Source organism: Pantherophis guttatus, chromosome 1, assembly GCF_059756535.1.
Source record: "Pantherophis guttatus breed Tessera chromosome 1, ASM5975653v1, whole genome shotgun sequence".
NCBI lineage: Eukaryota > Metazoa > Chordata > Lepidosauria > Squamata > Colubridae > Pantherophis > Pantherophis guttatus.
Window position 1 is genome coordinate 300,434,105 of NC_142063.1, and position 27,974 is coordinate 300,462,078.

Consider the following 27,974-nt stretch of genomic DNA (forward strand, 5'->3'; position numbering starts at 1 on the left):
TCAGAAAGTTCAGGATTGTTCTAATGTATTCTTAACTTTCATTAATTAGCTTAACTTCAGAATAGTTCATACTTTTCTCTAATCTTTGATTTTTATTACTATTGTTATTATATATATTATTCAGTTGTGACAGATTAATGGATCTAAGAATAAATCTAACCATTTCAAAATTATGCAATCCTATATTCTAAAAGCTATACGTGTGTCCCACATACCTGTCTTACAGCACTTATTTTTTTTCTGTTTAAGAATATATTATAACTGCAATATCAAGAATTTAGTTTTCCATCATTTTAAATTTATAATTAATTAAAAAAGGATATTATCAAGTATCCAGTCTGCATGTATAGTCACAAACCTCTTTTCCAACCATGTAATACTTTAGCCTAGAAATATTTTTTCCAAATATACACATAGGCCTTATAGATGGCCATTCATTTAAAAGTTTTTATATTTCTTTATTGTAACTGAAAACTGTACATAAAAAGAAAATGCAAAGTTACATTTGTCATAACCACTGTAAGAAATAAATTTTTGCCCAACTTAAAAGGGAGTGCAAATTTTTTTACATTTTATAAAGTGACAAAAATAAACCAAGATGAATAGATTGTGGTTTGTAGAAATGGTACAAAGTCAAACTAGATTTTTATAATATTGCCCAAAAAGAAAACTTCTTTGAAATGAAAAAAAATTGTATAGTTTTATTTCTAATCTTTAAAAAAATATAAATGAATTTAGAAGAGAATCACAGTATAGGGCCTAAGTATCTTAAACCATTACAAGGTACATAAAAATAGACACAGATTCCTTGGAAACTTTAATTCTTTGATTAAGCAGCAAGCATTTCACTCCTCCAGGCAAAAACACTGCTTAACACAACCCCCTACCCAAAACAGGACGTGCAAGCTGTATGCACATAATCTGGAAAGCACACAATTTTTTAAAAGGACAACATTTTGCTATGTACATATTCAGTACTACAAATGCTAAACATTTTGTCACTGTGTGGCATTGCGTATGTAAAAGCAGTATTATACTACATACCATACCATCATACCCAAACACACAAGTGCCCAGTTATAGTTTCGATAGTCTAAAATTGCCATTTAAATGGCAGCACCCAATCTTCTGCATACTGAAGTTCTAGCAACAAGAGACGAGACAAAAGTTAGCCAAAAAAAAAAAAAAAAAAGGACAATACAGTCACTGGGAAACCTGATCTACATATTTAAATACTGAAGATGCATTGTTAATAGTTTGGTATTTAGAGAGTTATGCCAAAATGCACAAACAGGACTATGGCAGATTGGAAGAATTCCAGTGGAATAATATTGACATCGGAACCAAAGATCAAATATAGCGAAGTACCAAGAATTCTAGGAATAGTGATGCTTCCCCCTCCCCACTGAAAAGCCAGTATTAAAAACCAAACACTCTGGTTGGATACAGATAATGTACAAGAGACATCCATTGAAGGAATTTCTATTTAATATACTACAAATGAAATTTGATTTAAATAAGAATTTTAAAAAATTAAGAACGTGAAAGTTAATGGGCAAATCCCTTTAACACCTTAATCATGATAAAGTGTTGATCTAAAAGCTTTGATATTTGAGCTGTAAAATGCAGTACATAAGGGACTAGTACAGCTTTGCTATACATGAAATCGTCCTGAATTTTAACTTTGAAAGTTAAAACACTGTTACTTTAGTAAGAAGTGGGGAAGTCAATTCTATTAAAGAGATGCACATCTTTCAGAAAATAGATTTTCATGGCTTGGTATTTCTTGCCCAAAATTAAAAGCATGTCACTTTGATTATAAACTCCAACTGATTAAGTAAAGTATGAATTGGCATTTTTTTTGATACCAAGAAAAAAAATGAGGGGACATGCACTGGCAAGGAACAGCAAAAAGAGACTGAGGTGTCCCAAGAAATGAAGCAGGAAACATTCTTAATATTTGACTGCTTCACTGTGCCCCTATATGTATGGAATTCAGAATTCCTTGCTAAATTATTTCCAGAACTTAATAGAATAAAATTTCAGGTAAGAAGAAGTATTACAAAGTTTATTAAAAAGAAGACAACTGTGACTTTATTAGCCGCCTCACTACTAGTGTTGGATGCAAATGGTAACTCACTTGCTGTCTATCAGAGTTTGCACTAGCAAGTCATGTTTCCAGTATCAGAAGACCACATATATAGCTGAATCTCTTTAGTACCTTAGCTTTGCACTCTTCAAGACTTTTCCAACAAGTAGACTGAAGAAAAGTACATTATGAAGAAATATAGAAAATACAAGCCTAGAAAAATGTACGAAGTGGTGGTATTTGTCAAAATCTGAATGGCAGGCTTGTCAGTAATACTTGCGCTCCTAACATAGGAAAATGTAAAAATATTTTCCCCAGTTTATCAACATTTACAGCCCTGTTTGAATCTTAAATTGAAACTCTTACACTATCCAGATGGTTTACTTCCATGAAGTTGAATACAAAGGATTTTATAAAATAAATAGACTAAAAACCAGTTGAAGTCATAGTGCAGTGAATTTTCTTCTTTTCTTTTTTAAAAAGAAGTTAGCTTTGTAAAATGCTGACTTTGTAGACATGGTTTTCTTTGCAATAATCTACTGCACTGAAGTTTCTCTCACTCAGATCATTCACATATTATATATCCATTTCCACCTTCTTCTTTGTGACAGTTCAATACTGTGGAAAGCTTGCTTTCCCTCCCTTCACCTCTTCATTAGCTGCGGAAAATAGACACTGATACTACTTTAATTACCATAGTTCTGTCCTATTTGTTTAATGCAGCGGGGACTGTGATTCTGTCTGGATTCCAATAAGTGAAGGTGGCTGTGGCCCGCCAGTGGAGGACAGTGCTGGTCTTGGGTTTAGGCGAGGAGGCATGGAATTAGCTGGACGGATGAGTGGTGGAGGGGGCTGGTTTAGGGTTGGCCTTGGTTGAATAAATCGAGCTTGTTGCTGTAGTGGTGGAGGCTGACGATGGAGAGCTGGAGCAGCCGGAAGGGTTGGGCGAAGCAATGGAGGAGGCTGGTTCAAAGTTGTTACAGGGGTTGCTGGTGTTGGAATAGACGCCTGGGCTGGTGGAGAAGACCCTACACAATGAGGAGTCTGTGGGATCTGGGCCTATAAATAAAATGATAAAATATGTAAAAGAGCCATTCTTCATAATCATGCAATTTGGGTAGCTGCTACCTTCAGAAACAGGAAAGCACTGTTAGGTTGGCCATATTTGTAGCTAAGAAACCCTTCTTTGAAAACAACCAGTTCTAAATTATTTAGCAATGTAAGGAAATAAAATTTTCAATATAAAAAAAGAATCTAATACTATTCAGGATTATTCAGCTATATTTTTCATATTAGTAGTATCACTAGAACTGTGGGAAGAACCAGAGGCAGCCCAGATTGGAAGTGTTTGGCTTACATAATCCCAATGAGGAGAGAGCTCTACAAATCAGGAGCATTAAGCTTCTGACACTGTTAATTGAGCATTCCATTTAGAGTTAAATATTACATTTTGTGATAGGAAATGTAAATTCCATTTCTGAACTTGTGCTTATTTAAGATTTGGTACACAGAAACACACCTCATCTTCTTCATCTGTACTTTTTCCTGATGACACATTAGCATTTTTTGTGTCCTCCCCTAAAGCAGAAGCATCACCATTAGAAGCCAGGGTTCCTTGTTCTGCTTCCCACTCCTGCAATACCTCCTCTAAGTTAAAACGACGCCTGTAGTTTACAAAGAAGTTCTTCACTTGGCCAACAGTCTTATTGCCGATTACATCAGCAATAGCTTGAAAATCTTTACCATATTTGCGGACACCTTAAAAAAGAATAATTAAGATTCAAATTAATAAGTAGAAATCTGCATGATATATATGTCCTCTACGACAGGAAACCCCAATTTTAAAAGCAGTAGTGCTTCTATAAAGATTGATCACAGGGGAAAACACTGTAATATTGTTTGCAGTTGGTGTATTTTACTGATCAAATTGTCATATTGTGAATACCATTAGTTCTAAGAGTACCACAGTTCATTCACTGTAACATTTATCTCACTCAAAGCTTTTTAATTAGGTAAATCACAACCAGAATAACTGTTCATTAGTTATTTCTGTGGGAAAAAAGCCCTCTTCTTTCAGTGGAGTGTCTTGAGTTTTTGCATACTTTTGCATGGCCTGCTATCATGGATTCACATAGGCCCCGATATATAAAAGAAGTCTGAGTGAATAAATAACAGCAAAGTGTGGTGCCTGTTTCATTTATTTGATAAGCAAATTCATCAGTGAGCAATCTCATTGTGTGAAAAAGCAATTAAAATAGTTCAATCCGTTCAATTAAAGTGATAATAGGGCTAAGTGAGTGAGTATTTTATTAAACAATTAGGGCTAATTCAGCCAGCCCTGTTCCTTATAAATATCAGGAACCTGATGGTCTTTATCAATGGGAACTGCTCAGCGCACAGACTCCAGAGGCATGTCATACCCTGCTCAAAACAGCCTCGATTAAAAATTTACTGATGCCTACCATTTTAGAAATGATTATAAATCCATTTCTAAAGTTCTGGTACTCCACTAATCCACTGGAAGTCATGATATGATTCCAGAGATGATTCCAGACTGAAATGTTACTCCTTTGAATGAAATAACATACTGAAATAGAGACTCAGAATGTCCATGAAATAAGTTCACCGACCAATACTATTCTATCAGTTCAAAGGGGTGTATTACTAAGGAAATGAATATAGAACTTCAGCCAAGAAAAATAATTTAACCAATGGGTTTTTTGTGTATATGCAGAATTGTGACAGTATCTTCAATATTCCAGATAAATGTTTAAATTGTATTTTAAAAATAAGATGAAACCTTTCAGTGACGATTTTTTAACAGAAGTCTCTCTAGCAAGACTGCTTCTCAAAACAATGTCTACACCTCAACGTTTCCACCTTATCCACTGGGAAAGTCATCCCGTCTTTTTGCAGTTGGGCACCTCCTTTTAAGCAAAGAGGGTCCTCACAATTGTGATGGGTGAGCCACTCTGAATCTATGCTCTCTATTTTATCTTGCAACTTATTATTTTCATTTTATTTACATTTTTTGAATAAACTGTAATGCCTGACAGGTTTTAAAGCATTTGTATTAATAAGGCAGCATAGAAAAAACCTCCTTAATTCTATTTTAAACTAGTCATATTATCCATATTTTCTGACTTTAAAATCATGAAATTATGTCACAGTGCAAATTCCATCCTTATTTATTAGCATTCCAAAATTTGAATGAAAATATCTATATTGTGGTATTTGTATCATGATATGTATTTCCTCACTTGCCACTCTTTCCTGCCCCAACAAACACAAGTACATATGGCCACATTTTTAAAAAAATGTTTTTTTAAATGTCAAGAATTACAACCTGAAAGAAAATATTAGTAACACTAATGTACCTTGAACTGCAAGAAGTTGTTCTTCTGTTGTCCAACGGGCATTTATTTTTTGATTTGCCTATTAAGAAACAAAGAATGACAGCACATAGCAAACCATTAAATATCTGAAAACCGTGAAAATTTCAGCCACAAGGCCACCTTTCAATTACCTAGATTGCCAATTTCAGTAGCTTAATATCTTTTATCCAGAACTCCATGAACTGAATTAGGAATACAAAAATATCTTTTAAAACATTAGATTCTTTGTCTATCTCTGTGATAGGCAAACTGATGCTTTCTAGATATTCTGAACACAACTCCCACAAACCCTTGCTACTGGGCATGCTAGCTAAAGTAATAACAACTGTCATCCAAACCATATTATCTAAAGATAGCATTGATTCTTCAAAGTTTAAACAAGAATTCTTTGAAATTTTACATGAAAATGATAGGGATATTTGGAAGTTGGAACCCTCTGCCTGCAATGCACTGATTTGATACTGAGCTATTGCCCTTCCTGTAAGAAGGTGCTGTCTCCATTCTTTTTTAATGCAACAGATCTTATAGGCCTAATCCACTCGAGAGTTGAAACAAATGAGACAATCACTCATACAGACTGGCAAGTACACTGAAATTTCCACTCGATTTTTGTATGCCAACTAATGGCTACAATCTAGGGTAAAAGTACAATTGGAGCAACCCTTTCAAAAAGTAAATAAGTGTTAAATTCTGTAATTAAGTGTTAAAATCTTTGTTTTATGACGGAATGAAATTTGCTTTTGAACTTGCATTGAATGAAATGTCATTCAATAAAACATATAAAATATTTTAAATACATTTTAAACATGCTTTAAAATATGGGGTTCCTATCAATTTTTTTTCATCAAAGCAAAATACTTTCAGAATTCTCTTCAGTTCCCAGCACAATAGCAATACTGAAAATTCACCTACATTTCAGTGACTCACCTCAGGAGGTTTGAATTCATCTATTCCACCTTCAATTTTCTGCTTAAGTGCACTGTTTACTTGTTTAGCATTCTGGACCTTGTGCAATGAACAAAACAGGAATGGAAATTAGCTGCTATAAAATAGTGTAAATATCCACTGCTAAGTGATTACTTGAAAATTAAATCAAAGGCCTTAAGCAGAAATGAAACGATATAAAATAAAATTCTGAAGAGACAAAGCTTGTTTCAAAGAGCAAAGCAATTGCCTGCTTCCCCACACAAAGAATAAACCTGGTTAGTAAAATGTGTGAGATTATCTAAATATTATTAGTATTGTTTGTTTTAATGTGGATTTAGGATTGTATTTTCTTTCTGTGTACCACCTAGAATCTATATTAATTGAGGTGGCATATAGAAACTATAAAATAAACAGCAAGAAATAAAATGGTGGCTTCCAACAAGATCTTGAATTCCTGGCATAAAACCTGAGACCAACATTGTTATCTGCTTATACCTAGTTAAGAATCAGGGCAGTGGTGAAATCCATTTTTTTTTACTACCAGTTCTGTGGGCGTGGCTTGGTGGGCGTGGCAGGGGCAAAATCCCCATTCCCTCCACACTCTGGGGCCAGCCAGTGGTGGTATTTGCCGGTTCTCCCAACTACTCAAAATATCCGCTACCGGTTCTCCAAAAAAGGAAGAGGACTCTGTCAGTGATACTGCCAGTGGGAGGGGGACTCTCCTTTCCCCCTTCCACTTCTTTGCACACAGTCCTCAAGGTGTGAATGCAGGACCTTCTCCTCCTTCCCACATGGCCTCCCACCTTTCAGCCCTCCCCCCCACAGCACCACACATGTGGTGAAATTAAAAAATTTCCCCTACCGATTGTGTGTGCGTGGCTTGTTGGGTGAGGTCATGTGACTGGTTGGGCGTGGCCAACTTGACATCACTCACATTGAGGGGCTCCTCACCTGCCCCTCCCCTCCCAGCCACTCCTTGCCGCGAATGGCAGGAAAATGGGGAGGGGAATATTCCTGCCTACCATCCTTCCCTCAGTCTGTGCTGAGATTGAGGAATGGATGACAGGCAGGAAAATCCCCTTCTCCATTTTCCTGCCTTTCACGAAAATGGCTCCATTCCAGCTGCTCCCCCCCCGTCCCCCTCCTTCCTGGAGACTACTTTAAAAGGGACAGGCTGCAGCAGCTCCGTTCTGAATGGAGGGAGAAAAGTTAGCATTCTCTCTGCTACATTTAACATTGAATTCTGTGGAATATCGAGCGCCCGGAAGAGGTGAGCGGCGACCGGCTGGGCATGGGTGGGGCCAAGGAGGGGTAATTAATACTGGTTCAGCGAACTGATGCCCATAATCCCTAGCGGTTCAGCCGAACCACTCCGAACAGGTAGGATTTCACCCCTGAATCAGGGCTATTTGGCACAGTGGTTAGAATGCAGTATTGCTGGTTAACTCTGCCCACTGCTGGGAGTTTGATCCTAATGAGTTCAAAGCTAACTCAGCCTTCCATCCTTCCAAAGTTGGTAAAATGAGGACCCAGATTGTTGGGGGCAATATGCTGACTCTGTAAATCGCTTAGAGAGGGCTGTAAAGCACTATGAAGCGGTATATAAGTCTAAGTGCTATTGCTACTGCTATGTAGTCTTGAGAAAACCAATAATTATGCTGAAGTCTCAACTCATGAATCTATTTTAATAACCAGAGACTCACACATTGAATGTATTTTTAATCTACCATAGGCATGTTTCAGATTTCCCTGTTTACTAGAACCTAAAATATTAAAAACACAACCACCCCCCAAGTAAACCTGATAATTAAAATACCTGTCGCTTCAATGAGATCAACTCCATATCCAGCTGCCTAAGAAGCGTATTGGCGGCGTTGGGGCTACATGAAACCGCTACTACGTCGTCTTGAGTTAAGTACATGCCTTTTGGAGGACGGCATTTAGAGCGCTGAGAATGATGACGATGTTGCAAACTTTGATATTCTCTTCTACCTAATCCTATTTTGCTGGACTGCACAGGCTGCTCATGATTCCCCTGTAATGTTCAAAAAGTTTCTATTTAAATTAAGCATGATACTGTATTTTAAAAACAAATTACAACATTAATTGTATCACTTTATTATTCAGTTTTTCTAAAATCTTTAACACATATTTTTCATATCACATATATCAGACAACACAATAAAACCAGCTGTATAGATTTTCCTTGGCAAAAACAGGACACATAGCTAACGTGTGATCAGGTAAGTTGGGAGTTCTCAAACATTATGTTGCCATGTCTGCAATTTGGCAGTTCAAATCTCACCAGGTTCAAGGTTGACTCAGCCTTCCATCTTTCCAAGGTAGGTAAAATGAGGACCCAAGTTGTTGGGGGAAATATGCTGACTTTGTAAACCATTTAGAGAGGGCTATAAAGCACTGTAAAGCGGTATATAAGTCTAAGTGCAATTGCTATTGCTATTTTCAGGAAAAGAAATTAATTATGTTAAATCTCAGCAACCTCATAAAACTTAAATTCTGCTCATAAATGCAGGGTGAGGGAGAGGACGAAAATCCCTGCTAAAGTTCCTTTACGATGTCATAATATCCCTATCACTGATTGCAGCATCTGAAGACCAAAATATAGCAATAAAAACAGGACCTCCAATTCAGGCGACAATTTAACTTCAGTTTGTATTACCTCTTTTTTACTTTCCTTTTTGGGATCATAATCACTATCATTTCCATCCATAGGGTGAGGTTCTTCAACATCATCATCACTGAGGATTGAAAATGATTAGTCAATATTTAATTTCACAACTCAATGCCCTAAGTGCTCAAATAGACTTTATGTTTATTGTATTCTACATGTTAAAATGTCACTTTAATTTTAAATAGTACTAATTCAGTTATTTTTAAATGCACAACTACAAATTATTAAAATTTAATGTCTTTATTACATGAATATTAGTTTTAAAATAATTTTAAGCAATATATCCATACTGAATAAATTAAAACATATCCTATTTATTTAAAGCATCTCAAGTCTCATGTGCAAGACTGTTCAAAACCCCTACTCGTTTTACAAGAAATCTGCAATTAAGGATACCTTCTCTGAAGGTATAAAATGTAATAGAGACTTCACACAATCATCTAATAATTTTCCTAAGAAAATACCTGCTTTGGAATGGCTAAAAGATGATTGAAATACTTGGTTCATAATACAGTGTCATGTGCCATGCTGCAATCAGAAACATTGGGATGGGTAGGAAAAAGCATTTCACTTTTGTGAAAACTAGCAAAAAGGTTGAGGGAAAAACCAGTACCCGTACTAGTAGTATTCCCTAAACTATGGATATGTTATCTGTTCAGAAATCTGAATTAGTTACAAATGAAGTCTAGTGTGAAACAGAAATATTGACCACCATTCACTATAGTCACAATTGATTGCTGTGGTCTTGTATGCATGCATGGGAAAGAAAATGTGAATTGCCTTGTGTGAAGTTTTTAAAATTATATTGCTTTTATCAATGATCAAAACAAATCCACGTAATTATAGAAACAGGCTCTGTTAAAAAATCTTAAAGAACCCCTGTCTACCTTGTAAGATATCTAGAAATGTCTAAATAGTTTTTAGACTCAACTGGGAAGGAGGGGGTACTTTACAAAGTGTTTGTTCAGCTATTTCTAACAATAGAAAAACTATATATGTGAGATCACCGGGTCAAAAATGCTGTATATGGCATGTCATTTTATTTTCACTGGTTATAACACAAAAATATCTGTGGCTATAATTTAACAACTTCTATGTTGTGATATAATGTTGTGATGGAAGCTTCTATGTTGTGATGGAAGCGGGTTTTCCATCTGCTTAACAAAACAGATAGAGAGAAATAGAACAGTTTTCCCCAGCTGGAAGTCCTCCAGAAATGTTGGGAACTCTTAAGTCCCAGAATTTCAGTGTTTGCGGTGCTGGGACCTATACTTTCAACAAACTTGAAAGCACCAAAATTGGCAAAACTGGCACAGAACCTATTCCCTTAAACTAGAAATAGTCAAAGATAAACAAAAACAAACAGAACGCCTACTCTCTCTAAACAGATTACGTGTTTAAAACACACATTGCATTGCTTACCTATCACCTTGATTATTTCTATTAGCTAGTTTTCTAGCCTGGCGGTCCATTAAACTTGTTCTAGAACGTGTTTTCTTCCAGGAATAGTAGTATTTTACAAGGCTTGCAATAGTCTTGTCCGGAAGCTGAAACATGGTAAGAGTATGCAGACACTAGTTATAAATGCTATGGGAAAATTGGCACATAGTTTAGTATTTGTGAAAAAAACCTTAAATCATAAGGTGTAATTTTAAGATGTGTGGACTTCAAATACCAGACTTTCCCAATCACCATTCTGGCTGGGAAATGAAATCTACATATCTTAAAGTTGCCAAGGTTGAGAAACACTGCCATAAAAGGTCCATCTTTTTATTTGATAGAAAATAGGATATTTATGTATATTATTTCTTAATCTTAGAAAGCAGAATTTACCTTAATCATTCTGATGAAATAGCATTAGCCTTATAAATCTATTACTAATTACTCACAAGTATTTCCCTTTGCTTCTAAAGTTTATTTTTTAAAGCTAAAGTCGGCTCAGATTCTAGTTTCTGTTAAGAGATGGAACTTGAAAGACAGATTTATATTACTGTTAAATACATCTTCACAACTGAAAAAAAGAAATTTGGAATGAATACATTTCATTTATAACTTTTATAAATGAAAAAGAATAAATAACACACCAATATGTATTCCACTAATTAGTTAAGTATATGGTCAGTTTTAATTAGCACCAAATGCACAATTTAACCAATAACAAGTAATCATTGGAAATATTATACATTAATATAATCTCTCTCTCTCTGTATCTGTCTCTACACTGCTTTTAAGAAGAGACTGGTTGAGTGTACCTGCATCACTTGGATTTTGCAGTTTTTTGCAATGATCCTACTTCCTTTCCCCAGAACAGAGACAAGTACTTTCAGTATGATAATTTTCCTAACAGAAGCTTATTTACTATTTCACTTCACCTTTCTTTTATTCTCATGTTCTTAAACGCAATCAACAGGAAATATGATTTTGTATCTTTTCATCCATTTTTATTAATTTCCATATTTTACAGATTTATGTCACTTATTCTGGATATTTCTGAACTCCTATCTGGAGAATCTTTAATTTGGGGGAACTGTTTTTCTATGGCATTATGATTGTATTATGTCAATAAATTTGAATTTTTCCTTTCAGTTTAGTTTCTGTATATGCCCACTATAAAACAGATTGAATTTTTAATTTTTATTTGGGAAAGAAAAATATGCTTCTTAGTATGCCATACTGTAGTTTGCCTTTCTTCAATCATATACCACTTACTCTCTTGACCCTTGTAAAATACTCGGGGGGGGGGAGCCGTTTATTTCCTTACCATTTGTTGAATTCTGTGAAAGCTTTTTCCATGGAAACTGAAAGCTTGTTCAAAAAGGACTTTATCTTCAACCGTCCACTCATCTGGAAAAGGAGTAAAATTCGGGAGATCTGCAAGGGATTTCTCAATGTTGTGCTTATGCCAGAACAACATGCCAAGTGCCTTTAAAAAAGAACCAAACAGGTGTAAGTTTCATGGTCTGTCAGAAGGCACATTTTACCCTCCTAGCTGCACTTAATGTTTTTGATACTTTCTCCAATGCAAACTATATATTCTGATGAGAAAAAAATGGAAAGTTTCACATTGTACAGTATATCATTGCAAACAACGTAACTGCCATTTAATCCCTTGCTTCTGCTTATATTCTACATTCTGTAGCCTGCACTGAACTACAATCAAGTTCAAAGAGTTTACTTTAAAAAAATGAATTTTGCCTTTTCCAAATTATTGAATTATTCTTACAAAGGAGAAGTTTTTTTTTAATTTCTCATAAACATACGCAAATGTACAATCTCTTGGCCATTATTAATCATACATATTATCTTTTGATTTTCATATTTGTTCAGTCTTCCTCCTAAAATTTTAAAGTATACTCGGGGCTGCTCTTCTACCTTCCTTATTTCACAACAACCCTTCCTCCCCTTTTCCCCTCTTTCCCTTCCCTCCCTTCTTCTATTCTTTTCCACTTTCTTCTTTCCTCTCCTTCCCCTTCTCTCCTTCCCCTTCCTTTCCCCCCACTCCTCCCCTCTTCCTTCCTTTCTAACTTTCTCTCCTACTCTTGTTTCCCCTCCCTTTCTTCCTCTACAAAGAAGTTTCAAGTAGATTGTTGAAGAGTATCTGTTGGGCTACAGTACTCAAGTAATATTTATACTGAAATAACTATACTTGTTTAAATAAATAAAACTCTAATTTGGGACTAAAATATTTAGCTCCATCATCTCTGGCAATGCTGGCTGGATCTAATGGGAGTTGACATTTTAATTGTCCACAGGGCCACAGGCTTCATTCATTTTCTAAATAAGATGACAGTGAGGTAATTTGAAGATCTTCCCCTTTCATATTTAAATCGAATCTGAAGTTTAACACTACATTCCACTCATTTTGGAAGTTAGGTTAGCTGATATCAGAAGTGAGACTTTTACCAGTGACCCTTTTATTATAGAGCTCTTCCCTGGGGATATTTGAATGTCCCTCTTTTCCCTTTTACTTCCTTTACAAGAAACAGAAGATGGAACATTACTTTTTTCTGTTTTCTCAAACAATACACACTATTTTATGATTATATAGTTTTACTTATCAAAGTCCTGCAAAGAAAAATGCTAAATTGTCTTGTACTAATTAAACTCTTACCTGTTCCACATTGTATCCATGTTTTTCCTTTGCTATAGCAATGTATTCATCCACTGTGTAACAGAAGGATGCTAGAATTATTTTCTAATATATTTACAGAAAAAAAATTTTTTTAGGATCATGGATCCTGATTACATTCACCCATATTATTCCATTCTGGTTTATTTAAATACTGAAATATATATTTGTGCTGATGTTAATTATCATTTTATTTGTTTATCTTTATATCCTGCTTCAATTATACGCATCTCTACAAAATGCATATACTGAAAAGATTCTATAGGAATGGAAAAAAACTGTTGATCAAAACTGCAATCCTACATTGATTCAAGTGCAGTAAAAATCCAATAATAAGCACAAAAAGGTCCATCTTGAAGTAATTCTATGGAAAGTCTAAAATCCAGTTCATTACTACCCCAGAGCTTTTAAACACCTTTTTCATCAGCTGTATGGGTACTTTGAGTTTTCTTCTTTCTAGCTTCTTTTCTGCTTCAAATGAAATAATATTACACTCAAATATGAGTGCAATACAAGGAGATTCAATGCAGTGTTTCCTTTTTTGCACTGTTGATCTTTATTGAAGAACAGCTTAGATCTCTGTATGGTTAAATAAGGTAGCAAGGAAAGAGAAGAATCAGATGAAGAGAGCTAAAAGTATAAAACTAATGTGGAGAGATAAATGTGACACGTTCAGAAAGTCTGATAAAAACCAGGGAGCAAGAATATTTCATTTAGAAAGGCAGACTTTACTTATGCCCGAAATATGCAACATGAAAATATGATATATTTGTTAATTTGATGCCATTTCTCTAACACTGGAACAACTAATTTTCTGAATGGAGATGCAGATATTTAAACTTATTAGGTACTATGGTATATTCAACAATCTAGGACAAAACTGAAATGGTTTCAATTGTCATTTCCCCCATTTTTAAAAAACATTTTGCTCTTAAAATCTAACTCTTAAAAGAATTAAATCCTACAGTTATACAATTAGGAATCCTTCCTCTTTTGGTAACTGAAAAATATAGCAACATGGATTCATGAATCCATAAGCCAATCATGCTATATATGGAACTGGCTATATATATTAGCATGCAAGGACACCATATTAGATATATGAGCCTCTGACCAAAATAATATTCTTACGTTACCATGGCAGAGATAAATTGCATAAAAATTCTAAGTATCTAGATCCGTGATAGCGAACCTATGGCATGCATGCCACAAGTGGCATGCAGAGCCTCTCTGCGGGCACGCCAGCCATCACCCTAGTCCAGCTGTACCGTGCATGCGCGCGCGCCTCCCACCGGCCAGCTGGTCTTCGGGTCTCTGCAGCGTATGTGTTGGGCGCATGTGGGGGATGCATGCGCGGGGGGGCAGGGTACATGCGCTGAGTAGTGCAGGAGGCTTTTCAGGCCCAAAATGGGGTGTGGTGGGCCTCATGCTGTGCCCATGCACCCCATTATGGGCCTGGAAAGACTCCTGCACCAACCTGGAAGCCAAAACAGGGTGCCGGGGGCTGGCATATGTGCGGGGAGGGGGAGATGGAGTGCATGCATGGGGGATGCATGTGCATGCATGGGGCAGGGCACGTGTGTGTGGGGCACTGGCATTGCATTTTGAGGGTTCAGGCATGTGCACATGCATTCACGTGCATGCGCACCTGCTTTGGGCACTTGGCACCAAAAAGGTTAACCATCATTGATCTAGATCAGCGGTTCTCAACCTGGGGGTCGCGACCTCTTTGGGGGTCGAATGGCCATTTCACAGGGGTCGCCAAAGCCCTCTCTCGCCCCCCCCACGCCTTCACTCACCCTCACTCTCTGTTGGATCGCCGGCCGTTCGCTTACCCCGCCCACTCCCAATCTATTGCTGCCTCCTGAGTCCCAGATGATGGCTAGAGGGAAAAAAACTGTTTAAATTCTTGCCGCGGGGCTTCAAAGGGCCGCCCTATAGCCAGTGGTGGGATTCTGCCGGTTCTAGGGGGTTCGGCCGAACCGTTTGTTAAATTGCTGGCTTGCCCTGCCCCTCTGCACCACTATTTATTGCCAATAAATAGTGGTGGGCGAGGGGCGGGCGAGCCAGCAATTTAACAAATGGTTCGGTGTTTTTTTGTAATTTTATTGGCCCGCGGAGCTTCAGCATAGGCTAATTAGGCATAGGCTAATTGATTAGATTGGCTCCTGACTCTCAGCTGATTTGTTCTGTTTTGCTCAGGGCTCTGCTGCTTGCTGGAGCAGATTTTTTTCCCCCTAGCTATGCTGAAAAACGAAACTGAAAGTAAAGCAGGCTGTTGGCTTTGCTGTTGCTGCAACGTTGGAAAATTAGGCAGGCAGATTTCTTTTTCCTCACCAAAAAAGGTAGGTGCAAACAATTGGAAATTTAGGGAAAAAGAGGAGAGTTCAAGATTTTAAAACACAAAAGAAAAAAAGCTCTATTTAACTAGGGAATTGTAATAATTGAGATACTGTTAATTGTATATTGTGTTGAAAGCAGAAATGGTTAAGTTGTGGTTTGGAGGAATATATGGGGGAAATTATTTGGTTTATTATTATTGGTAAATATAATTAATTGATTTGTAAGAAATTGGATTGTATGGAAATAATTGGAATATTCATGTTCATATTGATTAATATACAAAAAAGGTAGTTATATAACTAATTGATTTATATTAAAATGTTGAATTTATATTAAACAACTGTTTAACAATTCATTCTTTATCTTAATATCTTTATATTTGTTTGGGGTTGGCTTTCTTCCCTTTCATCTTTTTTATTGTACAGCAATCTTTCTCCTCAAACCTACCAGCTCTCTCTTTTCTTTCCTTCTTACTTTCTCTTCCTCCCCCTCTTCTTCTCCTCCCTACTTCCTCTTCCTTTTTCCTTCTCCTCTTCTCTTCCTCCCTCTCTTACCCTCACTCCTACTCTAATTTCCCTTCCCTTCCTTCATCCCTCTCTATTGCTGTATCCTTTTATGCATATGGACTACTCAGAGGGCTGAAAAAGTTATTTCTGACTGGTCCTCGCACTTTTGACCAGTCCTCGAACTTACGACTGTCCTCACATTTTACGTTTTTGCCCTATCTTGTCACCATGGTGAAGAGAAGCAGTTGTGAAATGAGTGACATGGTTGTTAAGAATGCTGCACAGGCATAAATGTGAGGATGGTCATAAGTGTGAGGACCAGTCAAAAGTGCGAGGACCTGTCAGAAATGACTTTTTTCAGCCCTCTGAGTAGTCCCTATACACATAGCCATGGCCACCCGGTCACATGACCAGCTAGCCACGCCCACAAAATAAGCCACGCCCACAGAACCGGTAGTAAAAAAATTTAGAACCCACCTCTGGTTGGGGGTCACCACAACATGAGGAACTGTATTAAAGGGTCGCGGCATTAGGAAGGTTGAGAATCACTGATCTAGATGATAACAGTATGTACACATATATTCATGTTGGATTAATACATTTATTTATTCTGGAAGCTAATATAGGCTATATCCTTTCAGAGAACCCCTGGGAACTGAATGACACCTGGAATCAGATTTATTTGATCATTATCTATTAGGATGTGTTATTTACTTCAGTTATTTATTTTGATAGTGATTTAACTTTATTTTGTTCTAAGTCATCATTAATTGATTATAATTCAGCAGCATACACTTCAACCAATCGATGTTTCATCTAAAACTCCAGATTCAGAAGCATCAGAATACTGAGCACATATATATATTTAGTTTGCTGTTGCAGGATGTCCATGTCCACTGGAACATGAAGATTATTAAATTATTAAATAATACTGAAGATTATTTTATTGCTTGTCACTATGCCTGATTTTATGTCACATCATATGTCTGTCAATCTAGAAAGGGTATTCATATGAAATGCAGGGATATATTTTCAGTATTTTACCAGATTGGATAATTTTTGCTAGACAAGTAAATTACATCCTGAAAATTTAACTTATTAATTGCACTGAGGCCAAAACACAAAATTGTAATAGCACTCAAGATGTACCTTTTTAAAAGTATTTTAACATTTTAAAAAAATCTGATGATTTTTTTTAGTGAAAGCAGTACATGCATCTGCACATTATAAAATTCCAAGTAGCATTTTCAAATCAATACAATATTCACAGAGGTAATTTGATTGTTGACTAATCATATATATATAGAGACAGCAAAAACTATGCTTTATCACCTGCACATCAGTTTCACATTAATCTGTACAATGAAATGTTTTATATGTTGTGATTTATAATCTGTGATGTAATCCTTATACATATTAATTCCCAGGATTCTATTTAATGCAGTTTATCAAACTTACATTTGGCATCAGAAATATTATGATAAGGAGACCACACAAGCATTCCTCCATTGTCTTTATCTGTGTATTTTGTAGCTCCTGAAAGACAAGTTAATATGTTCAGTACTTCAAAGAACATTCAATTCAGATAATAAAAACATTAAAATTTATGAAGACAAAGCTAAAGCATAACCTGATCCAACATTTTATTGCTAGTATGCAATTAGACAAAACTATCCTGTATTTTTCACCTTGTAAGTAATGAAACAGAAACAATGGAAAACTTGTTCAGGTAGCAAAGGCTGGAATTCACTCCAATGAGAACTTTGCTTTCAAAAGTAATCAATCTTGGTACAACTAAAATAATTTCATGTGCTGAGCATTTAGAATAATACATTTAGTTCTTATCCCTATTAGGAAAAAGTTATCTTAAGGTAAAGCTCTTAACACCATGTCAGGGAAGACATAGCTAATTCATATAGAAGACAGCTACTATCATCTATCTTTGTAAAATAATTAACAAGAGATGTAACAGGAAAAAATTAAATCTGAAATCCAAATTGAAGATTATTTTCCTATGAGCTTGTAGAATATATTGCATTCTTTACATTAATAAGGAATTGCTTCTCAAACTATTGTCATAGCTAATAGCATCTTCTAGATTATCTTGAAAATCTATGAAGCATCACCTCTGGTTACTACTTGGATGGGAAGCCACCAGAAAATCCCAGGGCTTTAGATTAGATTGGAAAGTAAAAAATATCCCAGAAAATGGAATCATTACTAATTCATATCACTAAATGCTATCAAAAATATCCTGGAAAAAAATTAGCTTAAAGCAAAAATTTCCAATTCTAAAACTATTCAATATCTCCTGAAGGACTGCTATTAGTTTTTCACATCATTAATAGAAATGCTGTGAAGTGTTAGAGCTGAAGATTACCACTAGCTCCAAATTTATCCTATTATGAGATGAAAATTGTCTAACGGAATAGAAAGCTTTAGGGCTACACTGATGGGGGAAGGAATTTATTTATTTTTATATGTCACTCATATTATTCACTAAATAAATGTTCCCATACTAGGTAACTGACAAAAGCAGAGACTGGGCAAAGAAAATGATCTAACTGCTGGCCATTCTTAGGTTCCCACTACTAAATAGTGTCGTCTTGAGGGATTAACCAGGCATGCTTTATCACACATCTCTGAGATTTAGAACACCTTGACCCTTGGTATCTTCTGAAAGGCTGTGAAGACCTACAACATTAGGGTTGGGGTTTTTTCCCCCCTTAGGGCCGTGATGGCGAACCTATGGCAAGCGTGCCACAGGTGGCATGCAGAGCCATACCGGTGGCCACATGAGCTCAGCTCCGGTGCACATGCACGTGCCGGCCAGCTGATTTTCGGGCCTTCTGGGCCCCCTGGAAGTCGGCAAATAGGCCGTTTCTGGCCTCCAGAGGGCCTTGGGGGGGGGAGGAGAAGGCCATTTTCGCCCTCCCCAGGCTCCTAGAAAGGCCCTGGAGTCTGAGGAGGGTGAAAAACGGGCCTACCAGGCCCACCGAGCCATTGCATGCCAAAAGCGGGAGAAGCGCAGGGGGGTTACGCACACATGCATGGGGGCAGGGCACATAGAATTAAGGTTTCGGCACATGTGCGTGCAACCCCCCTGCGCTCCCCCCCACCCGCTTTTGGCACACGATGGCAAAAAGGTTAGTCATCACTGCCTTAGGGCATTAGGACTAGGATGTTGGGGAGCTCAAGCTCAATTCACATTGTCTATTTTTGTGTAATTATGCCGCCTCAGGTTTTCTTTGCTTTGGAGTATTGACGATGATACAGTTTTATATAGATTTTTTTATTGATTGTTTGCTGTCCAGAGTTATGTATTTAAGATTGTTGGCCATATAAAATGTTTAAATAATTTAAAAAAAAAAATGACAGAAGAAATTACAACTAAGTTCCTGATCAAGTAGTCCCTTGATAGGGGGAGAAAGGGGTAGATTTGCACGTTGTTTATCCAAGCTCATGATTATGCATTTAATTTGTCTGCCCCTTTCTTCTATATGCATGATTAAAATGCTGACTATAGTTCACTTAGCCTAGCTTAGGCATGATACATAAACATTTGATTGTTGCATCATTAAACTAGAAGCCTGATAATGAAGCCACAGAAAGTTAAAAAAAAAGACTCTCTAGTTTAATGAAAGCAAATGAAATCAAAGTCCTGTGTTCCTACATCATGCTAACCTAGGCCAAAAATCCCAGATAGCATATTCACTCAAGGAAAGGAGTCACTGCTTAATAATAAATCTACATAAGCATGATGCGGAAATGTGATCAGAAGAGAAGCTGAAGAAGTCTCCCAAGACAGAAAAGAGAAAGATGAGAAAACAGCAAAAACAAAATTAGCATGCCTAAGATAGAATATGTAGTCAACAAGACATGGGCAATTGATTGTCAACCTCAGTTGCACGTACCTAATCTAATATAGGTAGAATTCAGTCAGCAATAAAAGTCCAAGCAATTGTGATGCTATATAAACATGACTATTTGGTAATCAAAGATGAAATCTGCTTCCATCCCAAGATGCAGATATCATGGATTGTGAGAACAGTGATTAATCTTTTCCCACTAATCTTTCCTCATATACGTGTTGCTGGATATGGAAGGATCACATTCAGAGATCAACTGAAAACAGAAGGATGTGTCATGACTTCCTGATTTAAATGGATCTGTTTTAGTAAGATTAACTCTGAATCCAACTTATAGCAAAAAGCCTAAGAATGTTTTCAAAACAAGGAAATAAAGTATCACAAGCACTAATATCTTCAAACTGAGATAAAATCTAGAACCACCATAACTACCGAAAACATAGAGAATATTTATTAAAGCTGTATATTAAATTATTAGCTGCTCAATTATGAATTTGAGATGGCAGCCATATAAATTGCAATAAATAAATGTATTATAATATACATTTATTTATATATATAATAATGACTAAATAGTTGGTATACAACATGAAATCTGAGTGACACACAGAATCATTTCTGTGTAGAGGCACCTAAAAATTGCCATAGTTGGCAAGTCAGTAAATAAAATGATCACATGATCAATGAAGAAAACCAGGACATAAAGGTAAATACAGGTAATTCTTGGAACACAAGCATTTGTTCAACAACTGTTCAAAGTTATGATGGCACTGAATGAATGGTACTTATGATGGATCCTTGTAGTTTCAGCTGTTGAAATGTCCCCATGATCACAATTTCTACATTTCCAGCTGGCTTTCCACAAGCTAAATCAATGGAAATGCTGTCAGGAAGTTGGAAGTCGCACTCATGAGCAATCCTTGCTTAATGGCGGCCACCAGGACTGCCATAATTGCCAAAAACAGTGTGGTCACGTGACATTGCCCTTTTGACCATGTCACCTAGTGACACAAATTCTGGTCCCAACTGCTACTATAGCCCAAGGACTACCTGTATTCTAGTTGAGGAATTCAAATAATATCCTTGAAGATAACTACTAAAAGAGAAGACAGCTGGGTTCTGAGTATCTATACTGCATTACGTAATTATAGCCATAACAAAACAAGGGTAACAAAATAAAATTCAGTCTTAATAGAAGGAAAAGGTAATTATTCTATAACGTTACCAAACCACCACTCTGCTGAATTATTACACTTTTATTTTTATTGTAAAAATTTTAATACCAGTATTAAAAATTCAAGAACATTTTATACATTTTATACGATACTAAAAATTATATAAGGTAATGTTGGAGCTAAAATATTGCATAGGATTAATCTAGAAATACAACATTTCTAGAAATTTCAAAGCAACAACACTTTTTCCCAAATTTTGAGGAAAAAATAGTTTGGAAGAATTCTTCAGTTATAAAGTCATTCTTTGCAAAATAGGTAAAATATTCTTAGTAAACAAAACTGAAAAATATAAGGTCAGCTTCAGTGTGCTGTCGGCATGGAGCTGCCATTCATGGGGGGAGGAACGCACAAACCTTGTTTCAGCCCAGCATCTGCTTCGACAAGCCTCCCAGGAACTGACAGGATTGACGGGAGGGAATAGCTGGGGGATGACATCATCATGGCCAGCCGGAAATAACAAGGGGATTAACTCAACACTCAAGAATTAAACATAAGCCAACTTCCGGGTCACATGGGAGGGAGCAGCGCGTGTGATTGGTTGGGTGGTGATAACTAATGGATAAATTTGGGTGGGAAGCACAGGGCAGTAGCCCTAACAAGAATTTCATCTGTGATTGTCAGTGAGTGCCAAGAAGTGATTAAACTAAGGTAGCAGCCATCCAGGTTTGTCTTTTATTTCCTTCTGTTTGGAACCTGACATATAATTGAATCAGGCAATTACATTTATTGATTTAATTTAACTTTACATTTTTTAAATTTTTTAAATTTTTGTTGCAACTTAAACTAGCAGTTCTAGGAATTTAGCATATTTTATTATTGCAAATTGCAGAAAAAAGACACCAAATAACTCATCTGAAAACAAGGAATTGAAACAATAAAAGAAAAATGTTATATATTGTGGACTTTGTTTCCTGTTATACCACTGATACAAAAAGCATTCATTTCAAAGGCAAAACAAGCTGAGAAAAGAAGAGGGAATATTTGCTATATAAAGTGATAGCTAATCATTTCAGTTTTTCTGAATCTAAAATACTACCAGCAATTTGACTTCTGAGCCTTTTAAAAACTTTTAGCATGTGATATAAATCTATTTTGTCTGGAATAAGCTTCACTCTACTTTCATGGTTTGTTAATTTGTTAATTCTTTTATTAATAAATAAGTATGTTAAGCAATGTTAATAATGTATTTTGTTAATTTGATATATTTCCAAGCGTAACACATTTTTTAACTTAATTTGAAAAGAACCTTTTAGGAAACATTTTATAATGATCTTTTCATTTCTTCAACTATTTCAGAAAAAATACAAAGAACGATGTTATAGTAGTAGTAGCAGCAACAGCGCAGTAAAAAACAGAAAAACTAATTCTCCACACATTTTCTGGATTCTTTTCTGGATTTTCCTTTCACCTGGCCCTAGCTTCCCTGCAAACCTTATTGGTGAAAGCTTTTATAAGTCACCAAAGAAAATTCTTCAATTTCCCATTTTTTTAAATCAAATGACAGTTTAATTCTATATATTTTACCACTCAGATAATTTGATTTGTTCTTAATTGCTGATAGATTTCTTTTTGCATTTTGCTTGTGTCCCCAGGTTAGATTTGGATTCTTTCTTTTGACAAAGTTGAAGTACTATATGCCTGTCCTGACATAAATTTTGCTGCCCCCTGTTCCAGGCAATACCTAACCTGGAACAGACACAACATCTGCAAACAGTGTTCTCTTTATGACACGTTGGACATTTTAAAATGGAGACCGAAATAAGTTCTTTTCCTTTCCATTATATCTCCAGTTGACATGAAATTGTTTACCAAATTCTCTCCTTAACATGGGATGGTGCTAGGCCTTGAGAGGAAAGAATGGTAGGTTTAGTCTTCTATTGAAAATTGCTCTGATTCTGCACATATATTTTGCATAAGCACCTTAACATGGGATTTTGCTAGGCCTTGAGGGGAAAGTAAGAATGGTAGGTTTAGTCTTTTATTGAAATTTGCTCTGATTCTGCACATATATTTTGCATAAGCACCATTCAAAGGGAGTTTGACTATCAACTGATACTTGCTCTCCGTTTTGACATGGCTCAGCACAGTATTACACTTATGTTCAAAAGCAGCCCAAACAAAAGTTAACATGCACTGGAGAAGTTTCACCATAAAGCATGACTGGGAACCTCTCTCTTTCTTGCCTATCCTGCATCATTCTGCAACTTTTCTGCTTTCGCTGCTGATCAGCTGCTAGTTATACTCATCCAAGCTTTGAAGCTGGGCTCTCCTCTCCCCGCCCAAGGATGCAGAGGAGAGCCCAATTTGATAGAGTCACTTTCTACTGCCCAATGTAGAATAGCTCTGAAATCACACCAAAAGCTAGAGAGAAAAGCCATATACCAATAGATGCCATGCTGATAGGTATCTTTTGATAGTCCTACCAAAAGAACTCAGTTGATGAAACATATCAGATTGTACTCCACAGCAAAATTACCACAGCTTGTTGTCTGCTTAAAGGAGGAAGTATTATTTTGTCAAGGAGCAGCTGAGGGCAACTTTAACTATCTCAGGTATGGGTCAAGATGAACACAATGCTATGAAAAAAGAAAGAAAAAAGATTGCCAGAGTATGTTCATGTCATGGATAAGTGCAAATGAAGAAAATATCTTTAGGTAACATGTCATCTAACACAAACGGTGATTTCTCATGTGAAAATGTTTAGACTTTAATACTTCAAATTCCATAATGAACAGAAAATATATGAGTAATATAATATCATATATTACTGTATAAAATATGATAAGAGCTGTGGTGATGCAGTGGTTAGAATGCAGTGTTGCAGGCTGACTCTGCTCACTGCTAGCAGTTCAATGCTGAACAAGGTGGGTAACATGAGGACCCAGATTGTTGGGGGCAACATGTGGACTCTGTAAATCGCTTAGAGAGAGCTGTAAGGCATTATGAAGCGATATGAGTCTACGAGCTATTGTTATTGCTATTCAACTGATACTTTTCAGTATCAGAAAGTAAACAGGGTGAAGGTAAAATTGATAAAATTTAAATAGTAGGGAGAATTCAATTAAAGAAAACAACTAGGTAAAATATATAAAAAACATCCATAGGTTTAATCTATTAAGCAAAAAAATTAAAGTAAATTTAGAGAAAGAGGTTACATGAGAAATCAAGATAATTCTTATAATCTGGCACACTATAGGCACCAAATACTAATGGCAATCCATCCTTAAAATATTCTGTACATCTTTAATAGCACTGTATAAGAAGCATTGTAGTATGGGTAGGTAGTTCAAAATGTTAATCATAGCTGTGGGTAATTGAAAGATTCAGAGGAAATTTGGATGCGATAGTGTAAACCACTTTTTATACCACATTTTACATGAATAGATTGATGATAAATTCAGGATATAATATTTTCTCATGTATTTTAAAATGACAAACATTATGATAATCCTGGAAGTTAAGTTGGTCAGAGAGAAAAAGCTATTAGATAAGTTGTTGCCATCTACTGCTATTTTTCTATAAATACCCAGTTCTGTGAAATTAATCATTTGACTCAAGAAGGTTTATGGAACACATAATCAAAGTTAGGTGATTATGAGATGGTGTTCAACATTTTAGCCCTCAGCAACCTATCTGATAGTTTATGCTTCTCTTATATCAGTTGTATCACTGATTGAGACCAAATGGATGAACTGTAAACAAATATAACATTCTCAAATTATCTACAATTATACTAAATACTGGGGATTCTATCATCATAGAGGAACAATAACAGCTGTGAAGTGGCAAATAGGTTGTAAAAGAGGCGTGACTTTTGTTAAATGTCTGAATAGCATATCAAAGAAACTTCTGGGAACAAACAAGAAACACAACAAACTAAGAATGGACAATACTTCAACTTGTAAATTCTTCTTTTACTAGCATTGTTTAGGGTATTATTTAATTTATATTAAATATGCAAAAGTACAAAGCACTTTTAAAATCAAGAATCCAGCAACAATTTTCTATCAACCACTGACAATATTTTAAAATATGATGAATCGAAACAAAAGCCAACAGTACATATGACAGGTACAACAAAACTAAACCCGAATTTTTTTATTGTTGAAACCAGTTTTCTAGCTATAAAATTAAACATTTATAATTGATAAGATTTTAATAGCAATAATAAAATATTTCTTAAAAAGATAATCAGTTTGCTTCTTCTTTAAAACAAAAGATTCAGAATCACCTTAGAATGAAGCAAGTTTCAAGAGAAAGGCGCCATTATTGGCAGCAGTAATCAATTGCCATAAATTGTCCAGGTTTACGGAAGAGTTAGTAGTGCTTCCTTGTACATATGGCTAGAAATAAGACTATGTTTGGATAATAGTAATGTCCTGCTAATACAGTACATGCAAATTAAGACTGAGATAAGTCAGTATCAAGAAGTGCAAGTTTGTCTATTCCATCACATGGTGAACAGAAGTATTGCTTATTATATTGAAAACTTCATTACTCCCCACTTTTAAATATTGGAAAATCAAGGCAGCATGGTTTTTCAATATTCTTGGAATAAAATACTCTTTTCAAACTACTCTTTTCAAACTAGATGCAAGACAGGTTAAGTTTTTGAAAATTTAAAATCTTTCCTTTCTTACTTAGAAGACAAGACCCACCTTCTCCATACATAAGGCCTGCTTATTTCAACTTCCAAACATCAAAAGCTGGCTCTGCAAACCTTCAGTGACCACGAACAAGCAGCACAAAGCCTTGGGGGAGGGGTGCCGAAGAAAATCCTACACCTTTAACCTTCACAAAAGCAACTCTCCTCCTTTCACTCACATAATATTCAACAGAATTTATTCTCATTATAATGAACACATGCAATAAACTCCCATTTTTGAAAACATCAGACATATCAAGTTACAAATACATTTTAACTATATATATATATATATATTTACCAGGATCAAAGTCAGGGATGCGAGCTTGATAGTCTGCTCCGACCCTCATTCCTACATCTGCAATGGAAGAAAAAATAAATGCATCTCTTAGAGGGGCGGAAGGGAAAGGACGCCTTTCTCTTCAATGATTGAAGTATAGTCATTACAAATTAAAATGTGGAGATTGTGATCTAGAAGCATCACAGACAATGCAATAGACAATTACCAATAAGCACAAGCCTTGTTGCTTTGATAGCCTCAAAGCCTTGAACAAGTGGGGGGGGGGGGAGAGAGAGAGAGAGAGAGAGAGAGAGAGAGAGAGAGAGAAAGAAAGAAGAAAAAAAGAGATTACTCCCCCCACCACATATACACCGGAAAAAGAAATGCCTACTTCCCTTTAACATTCCAGGTAGGGATTAATTTCCAGAAAGGCAACAATTGTGCTAAATTAAATTTAGAAAGATACAGAAACGGCCCCTTTACTTTATTGTGCTGATGTAGCACAATGTTGCGTGGGTGTATGTCTCGAGTGCATTCCTAGCAGAGAAAAACAAGACAGAAAGGGCTGCACGTAGCTAGACCTGCGTGTCCCACTCTTCATGGCAATCCTTTCATAGTCCAGACACCCACAACGTACTCGTTTGCAAGGTTATGTGCCACTAAACGTGTACAGTTGTACACACACGTAAAATGCCATGCAGTACCGCGCCTGAGCTGCGGTTGCATTACACGTGTGCCCATTGTGAAAATGCACACCCACTCTCCACGGGATAGAAGGATGATGGACAGACGGACAAGCAGGCACACGCACAGCGCGCGCGCGCCCGAGGGAAATCGGGGACGCGCGCGCCTAGACGCGCGCACCCAACACCCCCCCCCCACACTCGCGTTATCCGCACACCGTGTAGACCCTATCGCGCGCGCACCTCTCACACTCCTTCTGCACGAGCGCGCGCTCGCGCACACACCCCAGCACAGAGAGACCTATAGAAGCTCAGTGCAGTCGCCACCAGCCAGCCAGTGCACAGGGGCGACGTGACTAGGCCCAAATCTACCCGCTCGGGAGAAAAAAAAGGGTGGGGGAAGATAAAGCCCGCACCGTGCTCGTCGCCGCTGTCACCGCCGCCACAGCCGCCTCCGCTTTCCGGCTCGAAAAAGTTCCCGTTGGAACCGGGGCTGCTGCCGCCACCGCCGTTCTTGGTGCCGTTGGGGGCCGCCCTGTTCTTGGCGCCCACCAGGAGCTCGGCTCCTTTCTCCATCATGCCCGGCATGACGGCTACCCAAGAAAAGGGCGGCCGGCGGTGGCAGCCACTGCCGAAGGGGGGGAAAGTTAATATGGAGCCGCCATGTTGGTGCCCCTTTCCCCCGCCCCCCCCTCCTCCGCGGCTCGGGCCGCCGCGGCGCCGGCGCCTCCTTCCTTCTCTGCCCCCCCCTTTACTCGACTCCTCCGCCCACGGATCGGGGATCCCTCCGCGGCAGCCCAGCCGGATCTAGCCTCACACGTTGGGAACGTTTGGCGAAGGCGGCAGCGGCGGCGCTTTGCTGCTCGTCTTCTGCCGCGCGGAGTTGGCGGTCCCGGTCCCTACACGGCTAACCGAGAGCCGTCATCGGTAACCGAGCTCCGAAGCTGCTTTTCTTCACCTCGGCGGGGATCCCTCGCGTGAACCCGCTCGTGCGCACGTTGGTCTCGCTCGTATCGGAAGATTTGCTCCCGGGTTAAACAGAGCTTTGAGGTTGCCTTTGGCATACGAGGATTGATGTTCTCCGGCCGCTCTCGTTCCGGCGGTTCTTTCATGGCTTGAAAACGTCACCCTGTATTTTTATGCTTCATTGTTTTAAAGTATTAGGCGTGAACTTCATACGG

The 27,974-nt window shown here is 37.2% G+C and overlaps 1 protein-coding gene across 6 annotated transcripts; it reads right to left on the reverse strand.

Annotated features, from left to right (window-relative positions):
* Positions 1-437: 437 nt before the first annotated feature.
* On the reverse strand, positions 438-27,577 carry RCOR3 (REST corepressor 3). 6 transcript variants are annotated; one of them, XM_034427748.3, is made up of 12 exons: positions 27,210-27,577; positions 26,132-26,188; positions 17,540-17,617; positions 13,215-13,267; positions 11,865-12,026; positions 10,526-10,650; positions 9,092-9,170; positions 8,228-8,446; positions 6,412-6,489; positions 5,467-5,524; positions 3,609-3,847; positions 438-3,148 (listed from the first exon to the last, which is right to left on the reverse strand). In XM_034427748.3, exons 1-12 carry the CDS (start codon positions 27,379-27,381, stop codon positions 2,804-2,806), a joined length of 1,665 nt encoding a protein of 554 aa, XP_034283639.1. In that variant the 5' UTR covers positions 27,382-27,577; the 3' UTR covers positions 438-2,803. The 6 variants fall into 6 exon arrangements, with proteins under 6 accessions (XP_034283639.1, XP_034283642.1, XP_087739325.1 ...); XM_034427751.3 differs by lacking the exon at positions 27,210-27,577 and adding an exon at positions 26,748-26,946; XM_087883199.1 differs by lacking the exon at positions 27,210-27,577 and adding an exon at positions 26,594-26,860.
* Between the last annotated feature and the right edge of the window lie 397 nt (positions 27,578-27,974).